This window comes from Catharus ustulatus, chromosome 1, assembly GCF_009819885.2.
Source record: "Catharus ustulatus isolate bCatUst1 chromosome 1, bCatUst1.pri.v2, whole genome shotgun sequence".
Lineage (NCBI taxonomy): Eukaryota > Metazoa > Chordata > Aves > Passeriformes > Turdidae > Catharus > Catharus ustulatus.
The window spans coordinates 19,231,668-19,255,671 of NC_046221.1; the positions used below are offsets into that span (position 1 = coordinate 19,231,668).

The 24,004-nt window shown below is 38.5% G+C and overlaps 1 protein-coding gene across 3 annotated transcripts in view; it reads left to right on the forward strand.

Moving 5' to 3' along the window:
• Positions 1–24,004, forward strand: part of NEBL (nebulette) — a 268,259-nt gene that overhangs the window by 69,574 nt on the left and 174,681 nt on the right. For 2 of the 3 annotated variants that reach the window (XM_033076801.2, XM_033076809.2), the window contains exon 3: positions 8,657–8,741. In XM_033076801.2, coding sequence (XP_032932692.1) covers positions 8,657–8,741 — 85 coding nt within the window. Of the gene's footprint in view, positions 1–8,656; positions 8,742–24,004 lie in introns of those variants that run through there. The other variant, XM_033076761.2, reaches the window with a different exon arrangement.

Here is a 24,004-nt window from a genome sequence, read left to right on the forward strand (position 1 = left end):
AGTAGAAAGCATGGAAGCTAGGAAATAGTCCATATTTAGTTTCCCAGGTTTTGGCTTGTATCTTCAGTTTTAGGAGAGAACAACAGCTGGACTTCAGTTTTGTTACAGCTGTGATCCAGAGCTATATGGCCTAACAAGATGTGAATGAATGACTCAATAAGAATTTCAGTTTTTAGTGGCAAATATTCATTCTTTCAGTCAATACTCCCTTGGAAGAGGAAGGCTTAATACAAGCAGTGAGGAACAGATAATTTATTCTTGATTTCTGATGTTATTGACATAGATTTTTGGCATTAAAAATTCTAGAATGAAACTTCCCCCTTGTGTTGTATTTCTTGCACTTGAAAAGCTGGCAGAGAAGAAAACATTATTAGGATAGATGCAACTTTTACTTCTCTTTTGTTTGTGGCTGGTCCTTGTATCTGAAAGTTGTACATTTAGATGTCAAATTTAAATCCCCATACTAAGTGCTACCAATTGCCTAGGAGCAATTACACTTGTGTAATTTAGTGTTGTGCTGCCTGAGATACTGATATATTGAATGTAGAATAAATAATAAGAAAATTTAGGAATTTTATAAGAAAATTTTCCATTGCTGTACGCATGAATTATACCTCTTTCTGACATCCTTAAAAGAGGACAACAAGATGTTGATGGGGTAAACTATCGGTCATACTGTGTGTTTCTTTACTCTGCTAGATTAGCTGCTGTAAATTGGCAAATGAAATTAGTGAGAAACTCACCTTCAGTCTGTGTCTTTTCTGCTCATATTTATGTTCTTTTGTCTCCTGGATATTTTGAAAGATATAATAATCACAGAATCTGGAAGAAAATACTATGGAAATATTGAATCATCAACCTTCTTTTTTTTTTGTGTCACTAGTGATTACAAAGTTTTCTTAAACTTCTGTGGAGTTTTCTGTGTCTGGGGGATGTATAAGCCTGGGTGAGCTCACTGGGTATATCCTGGGAGCAGTCTAGCAGTGACAAATATTAATTACGTGTGTGCATCTTTGGCAGATTTTGCTGTTGCAGTCAGATTTTTGTTTATTTTGTTTTGCCACAGTTGTCTCCTCCTTTCAAGTTTCTCTGAACTTTCTGTGCATCTTTTGTATATCCCTTTCCAGCAGTGGTTCTCACTTTTTGATCTGTTGTCAGTACCTACTAGTGTGCTGCCAATAGAATTCTGCACAGCTCCAGGCTACGCTGTAGTTCTTGGTCTGCTACTGACTGATTTTCTTTCCCCAAGCACTGGAATCCCATAGCTGAGGAATGGGTAAATTATTGAAAGGACAAGTGCCTGGCTCCACTGAAAATTCTAGCAGTTCTGCTTTTGAAATCTGTGATGCTTAGATTTTACTCTTTTTGATCTTTTTGCTGAATCTGGACTCTACTTGGCTGAGATCTGTATCATAACAATTCTTAGTATTATATTGTAAGATATAAACTGTGTCCTCCTGCTGTATTTTTTCAAATCTTTAAAATTAAAATGTTTTGACCTAAATTTTTCAAGAAACAAGACTTGCCTGTCTCCTTAGCACTCTATCTTTCTATATATAATAGATATCAAATTGCAAGAGAGAGAGAAAATAAAAATGTAAGAAACGGGGAAAAAGCTAATATCACCTGAGAGCTGGGGTATTTTTAAATTCTGAGACAGTTGCTGGGAGGAAACAGGAGGACTGCACTCCTTGGTGCTTAGAGCATGGGCCCAGAGGCCTGTGTGACACTGCTGGTGTTGCCCTAGTGGCACTTGGCATTCTGTCTTCACCAAGCTGGCTCAAAGAAGTTTCCAGCAGAGCTACTTGAAATCAAAATAACAATATGGAAACATTGCAAATTCAGACAACCCATGTATCTGAAAATGCATTTGGAATAGGTTTCTTGATCATCTTGGTATTGTAAGTACAAAGTACGGTAATTTCACGACTACAAGGCGCACCGGATTATAAGACGCACTTCCGGGTGTTGGCAAATTTCCGAACTTTGTCCATATATAAGGCGCACCGGATTATAAGGTGCACTTTTTTTTGCAACGAGGATCCGCGCGCAAGAAAGTAATGAATTAGTAATGGAATCGCGCGATCGCGGGGTTTACTGGCAGGTGCTCAATTTGCAAACATTTTTCACTGATTGGCATAGCCTTTAAATGCAGCCCCAGGCGCTCTCCCTGTGCCACGGACCCCGGCACTCCCACCCACCCCTGGCACCAGCTGGCATGGCTCTCACGGCTGGTGCGGCTCAGCTCAGCGCGGTGCGAGGCTTGGCTGCCGCAGCTGCCGTGGCTTGTGACTCACACTTCTGGGTTGGCAAATTTCTGAACTTTGTCCATATATAAGGCGTACCGGACTATAAGGCGCACTTCCAGGTTTTGATCAAAATTTTAGTCAAAAGGGTGCACCTTATAGTCATGAAATTACTGTAATTTAATGGTTTTTCACTCCATGCTTTTTCTCTAAAACTTAGCCAATACTGGCCACATGAGTGATGCTAATGCTTTTGGGTATATATGTGAGAAAGTTGGAAACAACAAGATTTTACTATTCTCAAAAATTAACTGGTCTTTTAAATTCTAAAATAAGCTACTGCATGTTCCATGTCTTCTATCTAGACCTGTTTTCCATAGCTGTCCCTTCTGCCAGCGATGAAAAGATTACTGTGCAGTCCAGTTCTCTGTTCTTCATGTTCCTCAGTGTATCACAAACATTTGCAGAGCTAACTGCTCTAGTTTGGTACTGTAGAATTTATGAGTGAAATTTCAAATTGTGAGAGTCATTCCATTTGGAATTAGAGTTGGCTACCCAATTTTAAATCTATTTTATCTAAAATATAAACATTTTCTTCCGTGTTGTTTTCAGTAAATAGTTAATTTTTTCAACTTCTAACCTCTGTTAAGAACAGTAAGGCACTAACCTGTGTCTTGGGACCAGATAGAGTCAGAATATTTAATGTGGTCCCTAATTTTAGATTTTGAAGGGAGTCCCAGATATTGGTCTGTAGTTGTGTATCAAGTGTCAGTCTGGTATGGGATACGTGGACTTTCACTCACTCCAGGAGCAAGGGTGTTACAGCTTACCCGACAAGCAAGTGGAATATCCTTACTTTTTTTTTTTTTTTTTTTTTTATGAATCTTTATTGCTTGCTAAATCTCCTGCAAATCAATACAAGCTCATTGCTCTAGGGGATTTATCTCATAAAAAAGGAGCTTGCATTTAGCTAGCATATGGAGGAACTTCCTCTTTTACTTCAAGTAAGAAGTACAGATACAGAAATTAAATATTTGAAAAGTTCCTTGCAAAACAGAAGGCAAAGATTGAAAAATGCTTTCCAAAGCAAACTAATTGCAACCAGAGTTCTTCACACAGAGGGGTAGATTCAGATAGCCAAAGAGAACTCCATCTTTGGATAATTTCTGGAGAATTGTCATGTATTTCTTGTTCACTTCATTGCCCAAGTGCTGCATACCATAGCTGTATTATCCACTAGTTACATTATTCCTACTACAAAAGCCTTTATAATTGCATGCAAATAAGTGATCGTGCATAGAAAGCTCAAAACAAAAGAGAAAACCCAGGGAAATCCCTTGTGGAGCTTCAGAGCTGCAAGTGCAGCTCAGCATGAATTTCATATCAGGTAGTCAGCTGTGGGCAAAGTCTCCCTCCTGAATCTGAGTGTCCAGAATCCTGCTGGTTCCTTCTCTGCTGCTGTGCATCTTACATGTCCTGGAATGACACAGTTTCAAGGTAAGGAGGTGAAAGCAGTGCAATGTCTCTTCAAACTGCCAGTTTAAACACTCCCTAGCCAAGCACAATTTAATACCTTTTCAACTTTATCCTGGAAAAATTATTTTTTCATGTGTCTTGTGCATGACACTTAATTGGAGATCTGTGGTTCTCCTCTCCGCTTTTGTGCTGTTTGTTGATGCGGGCTCAGATCACATTTACAGATTGAGCCTTTGCAGGTCTGAGATGGAGCTTCCCTTCCTGTCCATCACTTGTGAGCTTGGGTTACATCCAGGTTGCTAGATAATTTTTCACTGTTTAATTTCAATTTTCAATTTTTGCATATACTGTACTGAAGTGCTAGTTTTAAAACCATAATTAATTTTATAGTTTTCTATAATTCTTGTAAGATTGGTTTAATTTTTTTTCCCCCATTTTAACCTCCTTCTTTTTTAGAGTTTGCTTAAATTAGAACAGTCATTTTTGGACAAAACTTAGGACAGGACAGATAGCCTAATGTGACAGTCAGTGATGGCAGCTGGTATTATGAAAATAATATTGATTTGTATATTTTGTACCTGTTGTCTGGTTAAAAAATGTCACAAATTTAATATTGCAGGCAAATACAGAATAGGTATTTTAGGGGAGAATAACTCCATAGAAATCTAGAAACTCTGACAAGGGTTATAATGCTGTAACTGAACGGTAACAGTTAATTTACGGTTGTAAAACACACACACGCATCTCTTAATCATTTGTAAATATTGTTAAGTCAGAGTGAGGTATGAGGAAGGTAATTCCAGAAGATACATGAATTTATCTTATCTTTGAATCTGACCTTTTATAGAAGAGACAAAGCTGAATCTTCATCCTATTCTCTCTCAGAGCATTTTTTTTTCCTTTTGTTGGATTGAGAGCATGGAGAAGCTGACTTTACAGCTAGAAAAGTATTTAGGAAGTTTTCTATGTTTAGTCACTGGAAAAGCTAGGTAACTTTCAGGTGCTTTCTTGAGTTCTCAGAGGCTTTAGTGATCCTACTTTCAAATTTTAAAAGTGAAGGAGTTTTTTCAGCATCAGCAAGAGATTGAGTTGTGGTTTGATTTATGAATCAAGCTGTGCAGCTGAGGCAGGCAATACAGTAAGCCACAGCAGAGACACTGTACTGTGTATCCTGATTTGTGCTGGAACTTCTTCTATAGATCTTTATACAGGATTAATCCTAATAGCATTAGTGTGGTAAAACATATTGCTAAGTAGACTTAGACAGCTAACAAAGACGTAAAACAAACAAAAAAGTCCTTTGGACAATGCTATTAAATAGCTGACCTCCTTAACCAATTCCTGGCTCTTTTTCAGACATCATCTTGGACAAAAGGGAAACTGAGCAAGGGATTACCAGGGACCACTGTCAGCCTTTAGAATTAAAGACTGTTGCCATCCAGTTACTTATCCTTATTCAGAACATTTTGACAAAATGTGGAATAGCCCTAAACTGATAGTTTTAAAAGCAGATTCTTGAATTTTAACACTTCTGTTTCAGCCTTCTATTTCAGACAAAAGTATCCAATGGTATAATGTATCTTAGTTTTTACAGAATTTAGTATCTTAAATACTGGTAATTACCCTGAAGACATGGTATCAGTAAGCTTAAAACAAATGTGGAAAGCTGAAGATAGGATTTAAATTTAACACTAGTCTTTTTAATGCATTTGAGGCAAGAATTTCCATAAATTAGAAGGGATGGATCTAAACCCATGTCTTTCTGGTTTGAAATACCGTGTGAGTGGTTTCATAAATCAGCTGCAGTTAAAATGACAACCCATAGTAGAATGCACTGTTAATTTAATTTTGCTAAATGATTCTTATTTTAGCCATTGTAATACATTTTGATAAATGGTTTAGATGATTATTTTAAAGACCAATTTAAATTTCAGCAGTTTTGTTCGCTTGTCATATGTATTGTTTTCTTCCATGGTCAAGTGTAAATACTTTTCATTGATAAAATCAGTTTACATAGTATTTTAAAGCATATTAAAGCACTGCTTCTTCAAGACTGAGCATATCTTTTTTACTTGAAGTATGGAGTTAGTGCTTCTAAAATAAATAATGATCTTAGATACATTGGTTCTCAAGTGGTTTGCTTGGAATGCTGAAATATCTCTGAGTTTCTGAATACTAATTGTGGAAGAAAGCATTTCTTTTAAAAATGATTAGAAGCAATAGCTGGTGAATGACAGAGACAAGGTATAGGCTTTTTATGCTTCAGGATAGAGAGGTTTAATTTGAGAACCTGGGTTTGCAGTTGTCTGCTTCTGTTGCTCCCTGGGGACTGTGGCTCAGACACTTGCCTCAGTGCTGTTCACACAATTCCCAAGGGGACCAGGCCAAAAACCCCATGTGAGCTGGCTGCACTCTCTGTTCTCCATGTTAAAAAGGATGAATGCATGTGATTACTGTGATTATACTACCAGGGTCATGATGTGTAACCATGGTGTAAAACAGTGCAATGAAAGTTTATGCTTTCAGCATTCAACATGTGCATAATGTAATATTTTAATTGCATATATGGCAGATTATTTTTTTAGGGATAGGGATTTTGTCATCTACGGGAGCTATCCATGGATATCTCATGGCTGCTATGTGGAAGGCTCCTATACTTTAAGGTGTGAGTTGTGTATCATTGCTACAATCTTCCTTGGGCATCAGTAAGTTCTAGCTGTGAAGTGGCTTTTTGCCTTCCCCATCTGCTCATTGCTGCTTTCCAAAAAGGACTTATGACCCTCCTTGTGCCCAGTCTGGCATTTGCTTTTTTTTTTTCTATACAGAAGAATGAAGTGTGAGATAGAAAAAATGAAATAAAGGAAAAAAAAAACCAAGAAGCCCTTCTGGAAGTATCTTCCTTGTCCCAAGGTATTACACAGTGCTGACACCATCTGCCTCATGCAAAGCCCAGCTCTGCCTCCCTGTGTGCTGCTGGAGCTGTGGCTAAGCTGTTCTGCTGGCTGGCCTTGGCTGGCTCTGAGGGGGAGCCCCTGGTTTGAAAAGGGGGGAAGGGGCAGCAGTGTATGCAGAACTCAGTGCTCTCTCTGGTCAAAGCTCCACCTTGGGTGGGACTCTGGGGGGCTTGGATGTAATTCCAAAGGAATAGTCTGAAGGAGGTAATATCCAGAAATTTTGTTTTCTAGTTTTCAGTGACATGAGCTGAGACAAGTAGCTGACAGAATGGGTGGGAGTGTGTCTCACCATAAACTTAGAGTAGCATTGTTTGTCTATCTGCTAGTACCCAGTCTGGAAATCCCTAGTTTGTCCTGTATTTCTCCTCTGTTTTCCCTGTGTAACCACACCATAAATGAGAGGATGTTTCACTCCTGGTGCAGGAGTCTACTCCATTGTGCTGTGGTGTAGAAGTCTGGCAATTCAAGATGTCACCTGATGGGGGAATCAGGCCTGGAGCAGTTGACTATATGAAGTTCAGGCAGCATTTCTCATCAATTATTGATTATTATTTCTGAGGGGTAAACATTCAGCTTTTGGATAAAACCAAAAATCCTTCTTAAGTTTTATGCTTATTTATTCAAATAAGAATTTTTTTTTTTTAATCTGAAACCATGTACTTCATGGAAATAAAACTTGTACCCAGAAAACTTTCTAACAAAATGCAATTTTGGAAGAAAATATATATCATGTTTACACAGAATGGAAATTTTATGATGAAACCATAGCAACAACATACAACTAGCTGCTGAAAAAGTACATTAGATATAGCTTGGAGCTTGAACATGGAAATATTTAATACTGCATATCCTCTGTCTTCAGACACTGCTTTTTCTCTCTGTGGAACTTATGCTGCAAATATTATTGTGTCTGTAACACTGTGCCTGTTGTCTTGTACTCTGTAATGTTGGAGGCACAAATGGGGGAGCTGACAGACATGGGAAGCTGTGAAGGGTAACTGAAGATGTGAGTGCCTCACATGGTAGTAAGGTGAATATTTTAGTTTTAGAATGAAGATGATGGAAAGTAATTAGTAACAATCAGTTTCCTCATAGTGTTTCTGGCTCATAATATTATGTCTGTTTTGGGATGTGCTATTTCATTTTGTTATTCCCATCTTTTTGTGGTCTTTCCTATTAGGGAACTTCTTGTTTGATTGCAAAATTGCAGCATAAATCCATGAAAATTAATAAATAGTGGTTCTGTAAATGAGGAGGGTTTGACTGCCACAGTTCACAGATTCACAAAATGATTAAGATTGGAAGAGATCACCAAAGGCCATTTAGTCCAACCTCCCTGCTCAAGCAGGCTCCCCTAGAGCATGTCACCATAAAATGCCAAAGCAAATAGTAGGAATCTATTGTAAAGGTGTAAAATTTCAAATGGAAAGAGAGATGCCTGATAGATTGCAGTTCTGAGACACCACAGCACTTGGTACTGGATATTACAGTACTGTATTGACGTATTTACTGTCAAAGCATTTGACTTTCTTCTACCCAGCAAGTACCTGCCTTGATCTTTCTGGTTCTTACACTAAAGGATTAAAGACTCCGTGGTATTCCAGCTGTGCTCTCTTATGTAGCATTGGTTTCTGTAAAACAATTTCATTTTAAGGGCTTTTAGTTCAGTCCTTGTCCAGCACATGACTGTACCAAGACAATTCAGTTAAACATAGTTTAATCACTCTATTGAAAGCAAATTTTGGCTGATTTGGCTGATTTGAAGTCAGTGGTCAGGGTGAATGGGTGGGATTTAGACTCATTACAGGAACTCTTTTGTGTTGCTTATGTAAGGCATGTCTGACACAATATTTTTAAATATTTCTAATTCATAGCAAACTATGAAAGAATTCTGTACACTGTAGAAAAGAGTGCTGGGATGCACTTGACTTTCTAGCAAGTGCAAATATTGACTGTTTGACTTTGTGCTTCTTCTTCTAGACATTACCCAAAGCAGTCCTTCACTACAGTGGCTGATACACCAGAAAATCTTCGCCTGAAGCAACAAAGTGAATTGCAAAGTCAGGTAAATAAAATAATTCTTTTGTCTTGTTAATATTAGATGGGCAGTTCACTTCTTAACAGTTTTTCAAAGTAGTAGTAGTAGTAGTATTTCTGTGTACATACATAGTAGCATTGCAGTATAATTATAAAAAATATTTGTAAGTTGGTGTAATACTGCAAAACTCAAGGTTTTATTTCTGTTCTCAGTTATAATAGTTACCATACTATTGTAAGTCCATTGACATCACTGGAATCCTTCATTTTCATCAATACATGAAGCATCTAAAGAGTTTTTGATGTTTGAAATTATATAGGTTAACTCAAAGGGCTCATTTCCCTTTGACAAACTACCATTGTTAGCTTGCATTAAACTTAATAATAAAATAGTGTGAGATTCACAAACAATGAATTTTTCATTAGCAGATATTTAGAAGCCTTTAATATTTATCAACAATGAAATGACTGAATAATCAGTTTACAGATCTCTTATGGCCTCTGTCTACTAATATATGAGGCAGTCTGTAAGCTAGTTGTGATAAACACATTATCAATCAAAACTTATGTAGATAAGAAATATATTTAAAATAAAATATAAAACAAAAAGGGGAAAACAAGAGAATGGCAAAGAAGACTTAGGTGACCCAAATACCATTGTCTTGGTTTGGAGGACAGGTGTCTGCTGAGAAAGGCAGAGCCTCTCTTTGAAATGGAGAATGTAAACCCTCTCCCTCCAAATTATTATAATTTATATTATAAAATTATATTCAAGAGGCTCTCAGGCAAAGATATGGGCATTAGGAATAACAGTTCTTTACTAAGAAAATTAAAATAGAAATACAGTACTACAAAGAAACAAACCCCAAACACTGACACAGTCAGAGTACAACCTGACACCCCGTCAGGCAGGGTGTTGGTAGCAGTCCCATTAAATGGTGGTTGCAGCCCTCCTGCAGTGACAGATGTGATTCAGTTGAAGCAGTGCTCCTGTAGAAGGTGCAATTTTCCTCTGAAGGTCCAGTGATGATGTGGAGAAATCCAGTTTTCCTCTGGAGTCCAGATGGAAAAAGAGCTACCTTAGTGTCCCAAAATTTCAGTTTTTATCTTGGTATGAAAGGCTTGGCTCCTCTCCCTGGCTGAAGCATCTCCCAATGGGATGGAGTCATCTTTTCAGTCACAGAGTGGGACTGAATGGGCCATTAGCAGAAGATAACTCCCTGTGGGGAAGGATGGGTTGTGAAAAGATAAAGAACAATGCCCCACCTGGTTTCAGTGGATGGCCCATTAGCAGAATATCTCCTGCGGAGATGAGGATCACTGCCCCACCTGGTCTCAACAGATGGTGACAGAATAGATACTTTTGATCACATCTTGTATTGTAACCCAAGACAACCATGCTGTCTATGTACTATAATATAAAGTTCTGATTTATATTAATTCATGTTTATCTGAAAAGCCCTTCTCTCCCCCACTCTCCAGTATCACTTTACACTGTTTTAATTTATGTAATTCTTGAAGTTGTCCAAGACAATTGATAGCATTTGATTGCATTTGATTGTATGAAAATTCTGGAGTTTTTGTAATCTATTGTGTTTTGGTTGGGATCTCTCCTTATAAGTTCATAGCTATCATTTTCATTGTCATAAAAAAGCTTAGCAAAAACCAGATAGTAGACAACATGAACTTTCTTTTTTGGGAACGTCTTGATAGGTTGATGGGTAAAATTGAAAGAGTGCTAAATAGAAAGGGTAGCACATATTTAGCATGGTGTATAGTCTTAAAAATTCTTTACCTTTTGCCATTAGGGTTATTAATTATAAAACTTAGAGAAATCATTTAATGCTGAAATTCTGACATCTAGGGAGAGAACAGTTTGTGGATTCTGTCTCCTCTTGACTTGAGTGTATTTTAGATTGGAGTCTGGTTCATTTTCTTGTAATTCAGTGGTTCTGTGTACCAGAGTTACTGTTTTTTAAAACCAGCACTTTTTGCAGGTCTTTTTAAAAGAATGTAAATTCTCAACCCATTGTTTTTTAGGGGTTTGGTAGAAAATGTTGTGATTTAGAAGAATAATAAAATGTTATTGCTATTTACAGAGAATATAGGAGAAGTGACTCCCTAACATGTTTGAAAGATGCTTCTGTGCACTATGGAAGCATAAGGAAACTTTTTTAATTTTTTTTTTTTATTATTCTCGATTTTTAAACTGAGATCTTAGTATTCTAGGATACTGGATAAGCAGTATCAGCAAGAAACTTGGAGCTTGCCTATGAATGAAATTGCTGCAGCTGTTTCCCAACGCACAGTCATGAAATGTTAGATAAGGATCTACTCAAAACTTGGAAATGGAGAGAAATCCTTAATTTTTACAATGTGCCTTTTTTCCAATATTATTAGTCAGCAAAAGACTTGCAGATCTAAATTATAATGACACAAAATTGCCTACTTGGAAGAAAGGCCATCATGTTTTTGGTCATCATTTGCTTCCTGATTGATTTACATCTAGGCTGTGTTAAGTTGCCTAACGTGAATAATTTCAATGCTGAAATTCCAGGTACTTTTCCTTATCCAATTTAAATCTTGCCCTAAAATAGGACTGTAAATTCTGAATACTTTCTGTAATACTTTGAAGAGTATAATGACAGAGGAATTGCCATCCTCAATCAGTCCTGTTGGCCATTTAGTTCCTGAAGTCAGCTTTCAGGGAAAGTTGAAAAACTCTCAATTGAAAAAAAATACATGGAGTATAATTTGGCATTGTTCAGGTCTCGTTCTATTTCAGTCCTGTGCCACAGAAAAAAGTGTGTGCATGGTTCAAGAAAAACCTTTCACATGAAACCAAACTTGGCTGGCTAGAATCATGTTATTACTACCTTCCAGTATTCATCAGAGCTGCTTGAGCCTCCTGCCAATGCATTTGAGAATTTGGGATTGAGCAAATTCTGTGTTAGGTAATGTAAAAATTATGTTGACTACTGAATAAGGAGAAATGCTTTTCTAAAGTAATAGCTGCTTCCTAGTTTCTAAGCAAACATCTTTATTGCTTTTATTTCTTTCAAGAGGCACAACCCTGTGTTTAACTGCAGGACTCCAAGCATTTTTTCAAAATCTGTAGCTTTAGAATTACTCTTTATTATGCTCAGTAAAACATGAAGAATTGGTAAAGGAAATACCATTAAATATTGTGTAAACTAAAATACTTGTTTTTGTAAATCTGTTGTTTTTATTTTTATTTAAGCAGTAATTAACAGTGTTTTAAGTTTCAGTGCTGGGTCTTTGGTCAAGAGTCCATTAAGGTCAGCATCAGGTGCCAGGGTGTCATGTTGACATAACACGACAAGAACAAAACTAACAAAACAAAATGCTGTTTTCTGGTGGAGTCAATAGAAAATGGATAGCTCTTTGGAACACTTGAAAAATTACGTTGTTAAGAAGTCAAAGGACAGCATTTAAAAGATTTCCAGAGAACTCTGTTCTTCTATTTTATATTATATCAGAGCTTTCCCCCTCTTTAGGATTTTGCTTCCATTGGCTTTCCTTCAGCTCTGTAGCTGGAAGGAGATAGAAATGCATTTTAGGAGAGGCTGTGTTTGTTTCTGATTCTGGAGAACTCCACAGTCCAGTATTCCTCCTGACAGGAGAAAAATGAGTTTGAAGGTCTTTCATCCTCTAAATAAAGAGTTGAGACAGACATCCAGTGTCTCAAACAAGATTTTTCTTTATGCCTCTCTGATGAAAAATCCCTGTCTTTTTGGGGAATCAGTGCATTCTCTTACTCCATTGTAGCAATGGGTACTTTCCGCATTACTCACCTGTCTTAGATAAACACAGCTATGGAAGTTACTGATATGCTCGTCTCAGTTTTGTTTACTTGGGAATTTCCTTCCTGTACCTTAGTTACTGATCTCTCTAACTTTATAACAGTGTAAATTGCTCCGTGGCCTTTAGTCCTCATCTGTGGCAATGCTGTGTACATCAAAAGCAGCCACTCCAGTTGAACTTGCAAGAAGAAACAGAGATGTTCTGTAGCAGTTCTTGGCAGGAAGAAAATCAAAGTGTCAGATCAAAGAGAGGGACGATGTTTAAGGTGTGTTCTACTCCAGCACTTTCTGAGGAAATGTACTTTCCAGTAACTCATGGGGGACTTGATACAAAATCATGGGTCTTGTCCTACTTTCTTTTTGTCCTGGCCTGTGGTGACACACCTTTAGGCTGCTGTGCTTGCAAAGTCTCAGTACTTCTTTTCATAGGGGAAAAATTTCTTATACTTCCCTTGTAGGAACTTGGATAATTGAATGTCTATCTGTATTTCTTTAGGTAGAAACATACTTGCAGTTTTTCTTGATAAATAGATTTCACAAAGTGTTGATTTTCAAGAAGTACTGTAATGTGGTATGAGACATATGCAGTGAATCAGACTATTATCCTAACAATATTATATTTTAACACTCCTTACTTTCTCAGGAATTACTTGTGTTTGGATCATTATCTGCCAACTCTCACCAGGATAATCATGGTGTTACTGAGCATTTGGAAGAGAGTCAGGCTCAGAAAAAGGATTAAAAAATCTTTACGGTCAGATGTTTGCATCTAGGGTGGCCATATTCCTCTCTGCTCAGGCTGAGGAAGAGACTGACTCTGGTAGCAGCTCTGTGTGAAAGTGCAAGAGATGACAGGTGTAAACTGAAATATGGTACACTGCATTTATGCATAGGGAAAAACATTTCCAGTGTGAGGATGACTGAACAGAACTGACTGACAGAAGGTGCCTGGAGAGATTGTGGAGTGACCATCCCAGGAAATCTTCAAACGAGGACTGGGCACAGTCCTAAGGAATCTGTGGTAGTTGACTGTGCTTTGAGTAGGGTGATGCACTAGATGACCTCCAGAGGTCATTCCCCTGCATCTTCAACTCTTCATATTCAGTGATTTGTCTCTCTTCTGTCCTTCCTCAGGTTCCTCTTGACCATTTCTTCTTGCCTTTTTCTCTTTGCTTCTCTGTTTCAAAAATACATGTTAGCAAACTTCCAGGCAATTATTTTTATAGCTTGATTTGTTAAAAAAGCCTTTTCAGTTTATATACACCTCTTTTATAAAATCTTTGGAACGAATTGCCACATTGAATGCTATAGGAGAATGAAATGCTATATGGATTGCTGAAGCAGACATTGGATGGATTTCCTGGGGTACCCTGTGTGAGTCCATTGGAGAAGTCATAGAGAAAACAGTTTTTGGAGCTAGAGACAGAGATAAAAATGCGCTCTTTCAGCTGAGAAAAGCAGGAAGCAGTATGATATGGCAAGCAGAGAAACTTTGTTATACCTTTATGAATGATTCTGTAAGAGGACTGTGGAACATATTTTAAAGATGTGACTCTTCCAGATAGCCATCAGGAGCTGATTATTTATATATTCCCCTCCCCAGTTATCTGAGTATCTGAACCCAATCCATCATGTGTGTATGAGGAGAGGGATGAGAGAGCCAGGAGGGTGAAGGCTTCTCAGGCATCTACTTGGTATTATTTGTGAATGACACATCCTGGAGATGTTGATTAGGTTGATGGATTAAGATAAACCCAGATTGCCTGCAGAAAACTCTGCCCTGCTCCCCTGTGAACCCCTTCACACAGTAATTTGTAAATCATGCTCACCTAATAAATGTGATTTTTTTTCAGCTCCTGTTTTTTTCCATTTTTTCCCTCTGAAGACCATTTAAATGGTTTGTTTTATCTGTGTGAATCAAAGGCATAAAAATCATTCTTGATGTGAATAATACAAAGCTCCAGAGGAGTGCAGGAGGCAGAATGAATTTTGGCTTTCTGGGAAAATGGTTGTCACCTCTTCTGATTTTTATGTTGCCAAGTACATGAGGGATTCTGTCTCCATCCTGTATGCACTGGACTGGCTCCTTTACTGTGACACGATGTACCTGCACTGCTTCTGTTTTGCCGTTTTTATTGTTTGGGTTTTTTCCTTCTTGCATTTACTTAGGCTGTAAGATTCAGAATGTGGCAGTACTGCTTCCACTCCTCTCCTGTCTGCTGCTCTTTGTTGCCATAGATGCTGAACCAGCACATGGAGATAAACACGGTGTGACCTGTGCTGGGGAGACACCAGAACATGAGGCAGAGACACCAAACATGGGGTGGTAGTAATAGATAAACAGATTGTGCAGCAGAGAGGGTCTTTCTCTGTGGAATACATTTTTGTATTATTGACACATTTGTAGCACCCTAAAATTCTTTGATTTCATATGTGAAAATACAAATTTTCTGCTGGGACATAAGATATGGTTATAGGCTGCTTTTTGAAACAGAAGAGTTGTTTGCCTTAGCTTTAAGTTGTTAAGACTGAGGTCTTAAATCTGGTTCATGGTACTGACTGCATATATTAATAAAAACAAAAAACCCTAATATAATTAGCCTGTACAATTACGCAAAATTTTATACTGACTTCCAATGGTAATGTATTGAGAAGTGTAGGAAATATTACTGGTATAAAGGAGTTTAGATAGTAATGGTGTGGTTTTTTGGTTTGTTTTTATTTTATTTGTTTATAAAAAGAACTTTTTTCTTCTGGTATTGACTGTTCTTTCCCCTTTTTTTTTTTTTGGGCCACATCACACCTTGATAATCTCTAAGTTAAGCACTGTAGATAAAAGCGGTAAATGGTTTTTCTTTTTCTGAACCTATGTGTATCTGCATTTATATCTAAGGACAAAATTACAGGTTTCAGTACCTTAGAAAACAGCTGCTTCAGACTACTCTTTTTTGTACTGTTTCTTCATTTCTCTGAGAAAAAGATCTGCAAAGATAATGATGAAAGGAGCACATTACAAAGCAAAGATGAATACTTTCCCAATATTCAGAATAAACTTTAGACAGACTTGCACATGAGCATCTGTGGAAAATGGTAACCTATCAGCTTTTCACTGTTGAGTTGATGATACAAAAGTAAAAGTGTGGCAATGGTTTTTTTTTATTTTTTTGGCATTAGTGCTTGCCCTGTTGTTACTAAACACAGTGATGTGAAAACCTTATGTAATTTAAGAGGAGAAAACCAGAACAGAACTGCATTTAAGGAAGCACAATAGTATCTACAGAGCCTCAGAAGCAAGAAGCACAAACTTCCTGCTGGCTGAAAAGTTAGGAAGTCTATAAAGTACACAGTCACAGGAGGAAAATTGCATCTTCCAGTGCCAAGACTTACAAGTGAGCTGCAAAATATGTTAGTATAATTAGATTAATTTTTCTAATATATGTTAGTGAGAAAAAAAAATAGTACATTTTCTTTCACATGTGTATTTCAGATGTACATAATGTTTAACTATAAAAAGTGAAGGGGTAATCTATGTACATGAAAGAGAGGTAATTTTTGTGGTAGGATGAGGGCAGAGCTGTCATGAATTATTATTAATAGAGTACAGTAATTTCATGAATACAAGCCGCAGCAATTTGACAAAAATTTTGGTGGAAACTCGGAAGTGCGGCTAATAGTCGGGGGCGGCTAATATGTGAATAATTTTCTGACATTTACAACCCCAGATGTGCCAGCCAGGGCTCCGAGCCAAGCACCTGCCAGTAAAAGCCGGCATTCCGTGATTGTTACAGTGTTACTGTGTTGCCCTGGCTCCCTGCAGGCAGCACAGGGGCGGGGAGAGAGGCGGGAGAGCTCTCTTCTTCCCTCCTCTGCCGCAGCCCAGGGGAGGGGGTGGGGGGGGGGCACCGCCATTGCCGCGGCCCAGGGAGGAGAGGGGGGGCCGCGCCGCCATTGCTGCGGCTCCGGGAGCCGACAGGGGAGGGGCGCTGCCGTTGCCGCGGCTCCGGGAGCTGACGGGGGAGGGGCGCCGCCATTACCGCGGCCCCGGGGAGGGGGGAAGAAGTGCGCGCAGCCATTGCCACGGCCCGGGGAGGAGGCGGGGTGCTTTGTCCGCGCCCGCTGCTGGCGCCACGGGCGCGGGAAAGCTCTGTCCCCGCCCGCCGCCGCTGCCGTAGGAGCAGGGGAAGCTCCGTCCCTGCCTGCCACCGCGGGGCAGCGCCGACCCGGGGTGACCGAGCCCAGTGGCAGCTGCGGGTGGCCCCGAGCAGCAGCACTGGCCTGGGCCACCTGGCCCCGTCAGCAGCCCCTAGTGGGCCGAGCCTGCACAGCCTTAGCTCAGCCAGTAAACCCCGGCCTCCCGCGGTTCTGTTACTAATTGCACGCGGGTCCTCGCTGCGAACGACAGAGCGGCTTATATTCGGGTGCGGCTTATTGATGGACAAAAACCGAAATATTTGCCAACACCCAGAGATGCGGCTTATACTCAGTGCGGCTTGTATTCGTGAATTTACTGTAATTAAGGGCAAACCCGTTTTTATAGACTTTCTTATGACATTGAATTAATGGCCAAGTAGGACATCCTTAACAGAAAATCTTAGGATCAATGAAATCAAAAGTAATTCCCACTACTTTTACTTGTACAATCAGAAGTAGTAGAAAGGGAACAAAAGACAGCCACAGAATTCACAGCTGTTATTTTTGACTTGTAGTGTGGAATTCTTAACTGCATCAGCACTAGTATAACTAGTATAACTTTTAGAGGAGCAATTAATAAAAATAATAACTTAAAATTTGAGATATCAGAATTTCGATGACTTAAATATTAAAAAAGAAAAAATTAAAATCCTTTATAAAAGTGTCCTTTTTGTTCTAGATGAGGAGGAATGGTTAACGTATATGTTCTTCTTCATGTCAAGTTTCTCTCCAGATTCTCTTGAGCTTCTTTCTGGTTTTTGTATTTGCAACTAGATTTTTAAATGGTCACTCTGTTGCTTGCAGCTGTGTTGCAGGTAATTGGATGCTGTGATTCTTTTTAGTTATGTTTTTGTTGGAATACTGCACAGCATTTCAACTCACATGAAGGAGACATGCATTCAGTTTTAGAGAATTTAAAATAAAGACTGAGAGCAGAAAAATGGTCATAATAAATGAGGCATCCAGGGATTGCAATCAGGTGCTGAGGACATACCCATACTGTAGGAGTACCAGAGGGTCAGGAAGAAGTTCCTGATCCCAAAGACAAATAGAGTGTACTGGCTTATGTCCACACTGTGTATGGCTTCTTCCCCTATAATAGTTAATTTTTTCCCCCCATTTCATAGTGTTTTAGATGGTGTTTAAGAAGCCCATCAGAGTGGTGTTGGAGAAGCATGAAACTGAGCATGTGTGAAATGTGATGGTAATTGGGGGTTTGTGGGGGCAGTGTCCTCTGGGCTGTGTGCAGTGACTGCTCAGGTCAAGAGGAGCAAAACTGGTGCAGGCATGTCCTTGCAGCCTTTCACGAGGGCTCCCTCCTCTGAAGCAGAGCTGAGCTGTGCCAGGTATTGCCTTGGGAATGGCTGAGGAGCACACCCAGCAATGTTGGGTACTGAGGCTGTCAGTACTGAGTTTGTCCTGTTGCCCTCTCCTGTTTAGCAGGGCGTTTGTACTGAGAAAGTCTGCCAAAGCCAGAAAACGAGATCACATCGCTCTTTCTTTCCTTTCTGCACTTCAGATTTCCATATTTCAGACTGCCACATTCAGTCAAAGGGGGTCCATGGAGTCCTGCCTCCTACTGCTGACAAAAACTGGCAGTACTTGGGATCAGCAAGAGGAAACTTGTTTCAGTAGGGGACTGGTCTGATCCAGTGTGAAGTATTGCTAATGTCATCTTTGAAAGGAAGAACAGCTAAGGAGCATGCCTTTACCTACTTACTCACTCTGAGATATCAAAAATGCAATTTTCAGAAATACGCTTTTAGTCAATGTACTGTATTAGAACTTTTTTTTTTTTGTTTTATTTTCTTGATGTTGCTAATGTCTTCCTCCAGAAAGGTCTTAGTTTTTGACCTCCATTTGTATAATGGCTGGGATGAATTATCTCTTCCTCCACCCCCCAAAAAAATTGTAGTGGCTGGCATATTTAATAATTTGAAAGTGGCATGTGAGTATTTTCTGTTTCATCCAGAGTAACAGCCCAGCATTTTCTTTCCAATGTGAGATTACAGGAGTGAATTGTATACCAAAGCATTGGATAAATCCGCTTGGCATGCCACATTGTGGTAATCAATGATTTCCGTTTAATACCTTACTTTAATTTCATATCTTTTCAGAAGTACTGACCTGTTTCTTACTAAGGAAAGAAGCTAGTTGTCCATCTTGTTATGAGACCAATTTTTGTGTTCATCTATCAATATCTCAAATCTCAGAGGTTCTATACAGAGAATTTATAGAGGCAATGTTAATTTTTCCCTTCAATATTTTCTTGTCCTTAGTCTCATGGCCTTAAATGCTGAAAGAGTATGATAAGCAACTGTATTTTTCCTAATTTTATTGGTTCTCTGAAAATGTTTTGAATTTGATCCTTGTCTTGTTTCAGTTTTTTTCCACAAGGTTGAGCCACTTTTACTCTTTAGACGTCAGAGTTTTTTTTCCTACTGATGCTACAAGCTCAACATGTCATGAAGAATTTCTTCACTGAAAGGGTGGTTAAGCATTAGATCAGGACTGCAGGGAAGTGGTGGAATCAGCATCCCTGGAAGGGTTCAAGAAACAACTGGGTGTGGCACTTTGTGCTGTGGTCTGGTTGGCATGGTGGTGTTTGATCAAAGGTTGTACTCTATGATCTTGGTGATCTTAACCAACCTTAAAGATTCCATGATGCTGGGTCAGTTTTTGTGGTTCGAAGGATTCTTGAGAGGGATCATTGCTCACAGCATTGCATTGTCTGGCAGATATCCATAATTCCCTTTCAAAGGAGAAAGCAAATTGAAAGTTTTAACATTTATTTAAGTTTATCAATAGATTGAGAGCAAATCCTTTGCTAACATACCTCTGGAAGTTGCCTCAAATCCATTGTCTGATAGCTGAATATTTTTCCAATAAACTTGTTACATATTTGTATGTGATGGGAGTGTAAGATTAAAGAATTTCCATGATCGTGATTATATTTATTGTTATTTGATGCAGTTATTTTTTTCATTAGAATGCCTCCAGTCCTTAGATCTTTATTGAGAAAAAAGGATATACTTCTCCCATGTGATTAGCTGAGATTTAAGTCTGCTCTTGCAGAGCTTTTATAAGTATGCACTTTGTTTAGCAGTTATTTGTATCTGCTAAAATATCTTAAATTGATAAAGATTTCTATGTAAAGTTGAGCATGGATGGACTTATTTACCTCTTTTTTTTTTTTTTGAATGTAGCAAAAAAAGTCAATCCAGATGCATATTTTTACTTTGTGTTAAACAGCAGTTCCCATTGTGTGCATTGGCTACTGAGCAGTATCCTTTAAATCCATTATTAATTCTGTTTTCGCTCAGCATTTGTTCTGGAGGTGGCCTTTACAAAATGACCAGCAAAGCTGCTTAATAGGAGAAATCCAAGCCTGGTGAGAGTGTCACATTCTCTTAATTGGAAGTCTTACAAAGCAGAAGCTTTAAGCAAATGAAACTATGAAAAGAGCTTAGCCTCAGCAGAGAAATTAAAAACTAAATAAACAAAATCTCTGTCATTCCCCGTGTTTCCCAACAAAATGTAATATTCTGCCTTCTGGGTTTTGAATAGCTGCAGAGGGGCTTTGTCTGCTCCAGCAAAAGATACTTTTTGTGCTTTGAAGCTTTGAGGATATTACTCTCAGCCTATTTCTCCCTTTGAGTTTGTTTTTCAGTTCTTGATAATTTCTGACCTGTCTGTAGCCTGAGCTATCTGGCCCTGGTGCACTTGTAATATGCTGAGTGTGACTGAGAAGCAGAAAGGAGAAATTTGCCTTGGCTTGCCTGATGGTGCAATGCCAAAATAACACATGAATCCAAGATTGCATAGTATTAGGCCTTTCAGAGTATTTGGATGAAGAAGAAAGGCAGGAGGGATCATGGGCAGTCCTACCCCTTGACCCCAATAAAAGGCCATGAGCGTTCGTCAGCATTTTAGTTGGTCATTTTCCTGATGCTTAGGTTACTTATTGATGGGGCTGTTTTAGATCCAAGAAATATATTGTCCTCCTGATTTATTCTCAGATGGTGCAGGGACCATTCAGAGTTCAATGATTTCTTGTAACTGCTGCCTCGCAGGATGGATTGAGGTCTATTCGGGGTGATAGTTTGTCAGGTAGTGCTATGCTTGCAGGAGATTATGTTGATGGGCTTTCGAGTGAAAGGGTCAGGAAAAAAAGAGAAAGGAAAAAGAGTAGGATTAGTATAATGTTTAACCTAGCTCAAAATAAAGCGAGTGGAAGAAAATACTAAATGTTTTAATTGCACCAAATGTTAGAGCTTTGAAGGTATTTGGTGGAAACATTTGGCGGGGAGGGGGACAAGGATCTGATGTTAGAAACTCCTTGGAGCAAAGGTTTAGTTTTTCCCTGTAGTTTACTAGACTCAAAATTTTGAAGGGTGAAGCACATAAAATGTTTTAATAAAAATAAAAAGGCAAAAAAGGCAAAAAAGAAGATTTGTAGCTTACTGCTAACAATGACAAAAATTTATTTTGTACTTACAGTTCTCATTAGTTTAAAATGTAAATACTTCTGTATAAATATATCTACATTTAATATGTTATTTTTTAGTATTTTGTGAATTAAAAATAGTTGAATTCTACTTAAAGGAAAATAATTTTACTGAGTAAAATGAAGCATAAATTTCTTGTTGGAAATTTTTTTCAGAAGTATAGTTTAACTACTTTAAAGCTTTCGGAAATATAAATATTAATGAAGCTATCACATGTATTTTTCCAATGTAGGATACATTTTAATAGTGTAATATATTTATCAGTGAAAGAATTGTTGGTCTAAACTTAAATGTGTAAACATGGTCAGAAGAAAGGTTCAGGTTGCTCAGCCCAGTTAAGAAGGGAGTAAGAGGAATGTGTGTTGAGGACTGGATGCTCCAGTGCATGGGTGATAAGGCTGGAATGCAAACACTTGGCACGGAGGCAGGGTGGGCACACGGTGCAGCACCATTTGAGATAAATGGGAAATAGGTTATGTTTCTTGTTCTGATCAAAGGAAAAAGCTTTCACCTGAGGAGAATAAATTAAAAAAAAAAAAATCAAATAATGTTGTATTGGACTTGAGTTGTGGTTTTCTGGTGCATCACAGGCATATGTATCCTTACACTGTCAGTACTATGCCTTGTGAGCACGGTGCCTTTGCCACCAGCCTGAGCCTGTGGTCCCTTCTTGTGGATTAAACTGAGCACTGGAGTCTTTTGATACTGCTGTTGCCTCCATCAGCTGATGCAACTGAAGCTAATCTTACTTTTCTCTCCTTTTAAATTTAGCTCCTTCAGTTTAGTTCCATCCTTTCCCGATCTCTCATCCTATTTTACAGCCTAAAGCCCGGCTCTTGCTTTTGGCCTTTGCTTTTACTTTGTGTTAGTTCTACCTTGCGATCTAACCTGACAGATTCTTGTGACAAGATGTGAATTGAACGTGCAGGAGCTGGAATATTTTGAAAAGAGTGATACCAATGAAAAATGGAGCTGTTACCCTGGAAGACTGTCAGCAGTGCACAGCACCAGAGATGGCAGGGCTCAGTGTGAGAGCAGCCGTGGGATGGGGATGTGGAGGGCAGAGCTTCAGGGAGCCATCCCCCCTGTGCTCTGAACGAGTTACAGCTATGAATGTGTGTTTTGATGGTAGATCTTAGTGGGTGAAAACTTTTAAAATCCCCTCTGTTTTTGTAGATGCCAAGGCCATAGGGTAGTATTCTTCTGCCAAGTGGGGTGTAAAATGATCTGGGTGGATCAGAATATCTAATATGCTGCATGAACAATGCCCCTTAAAAATGCGTTTCTACCTAGTGTTTAGCACTGTATAAGATGCCATGATTGTCTCAGATAAAGACTTGTAAGGTAGGGTAGAATCTGATGCCTGGTTACACAGAAGGCAGTGTTTGAGTACTGAGTGATAATTAGACCAAATTTGGCTTTTCAGGAGACTGGAGTCAAAAGTAAGAAAAAAGACTGGAAAGAGATGGGACATATCAGAAGTCTAGTGAAAAGTGCATCTGCTGCCCTGAACCAGCAAGATGTGGAAAATTATGCTGATCATCTTATTTTATAGCACCATATAGAACCTTCTTGTTCTGAGAAACATGGTGACAGGGCTCAGCAAAAACTCTTTTGTTTAATGTTTTGTGTCTGCTGCTTTCTTCTGTTGAGAAATAATGGAAAGAAGCTTCCTGGTGGACCATGGGTATTGAAGGCGTTTGATTTAAATTGCAGCATAGGATGAGCTGAGATATGCAACCTGAACACTTTTCTGGGGGGAGTCCCAGCCTGGATGTTTTAAAATGGTTTTAACAGGCATTTATATTTAATTTTACTTGTTTAGTACTTTATTGCAAGCATAAATTTTTGGAGTGTTTAAGTGCTTCTGATTCATTATTTCTGTCTACTTACAAGAAAATTTTGTTTTACTAGTTGAGTTTATGTACTCTGGGGACTTCTCTTGCAAATAATCAACCTTATAAACTGAAAGTTAGTTTTCTTGACTTTTAATCCTTACAATATAAAATAAATAAAACCGATTAGCTCATTCACAGAAAATATTTTTTGACTCTGTAAATCATGTAAATTTGAAAGATGTTAGTCCATGGAGTTATTTTTAGTATCTATAAATGTGCCTTTAATGCAATTAAAGCAGAGATCTTTGGCTAGAATGGTGTGTTTCAATAAGTCAGCTTTATTTCTAATACATGCTGGAGAAAGCTTGTATTTAGTTTGAAACTAACATGGTTTTAATTTTTCATTTATTTCTCTTTGCTCCAAGACTTTGGGTGCATCAGTGATGATGGGAATTGCTTGGAATTTTACTGAAATCATATGACAATATAATTTTGCTGAAACAAGCTGACAGTATAAAATCACAGCCAGGAACTTGCTCTCTCTGGTGTAGTCATCTGCAGCTGCTTGGGAGCTAGATGCAGAGTAGCTGCTGCTGTGGGTCCTCAGCTAAGTGAATTTATTCAGCTGAGTATTTTGTATTGCAAAGAGACTTAAACAACAGCACTTCTTGGATCTCTCTCTCTGAGGCTCGATGGAGCAGACATTGGGTTTGTCAATAAATTGACTGCAAAAGCCTTCTCTTGAAATCGTTGTTAAGTGGCTAAAGTAAAAATATCAACTAGGAACTTCTTCATTTATTGGATATTTGGTTTACTGGAGTTTTTTTTTTTTTTCAGTTGTATGTTTATGCTATAATAAGTCTCTCAGAAATGCAGTGCCAAAGAAGTCAAGTAAACAGCCTCTTTTCCACAGTTTGGCAGTATTAAGTT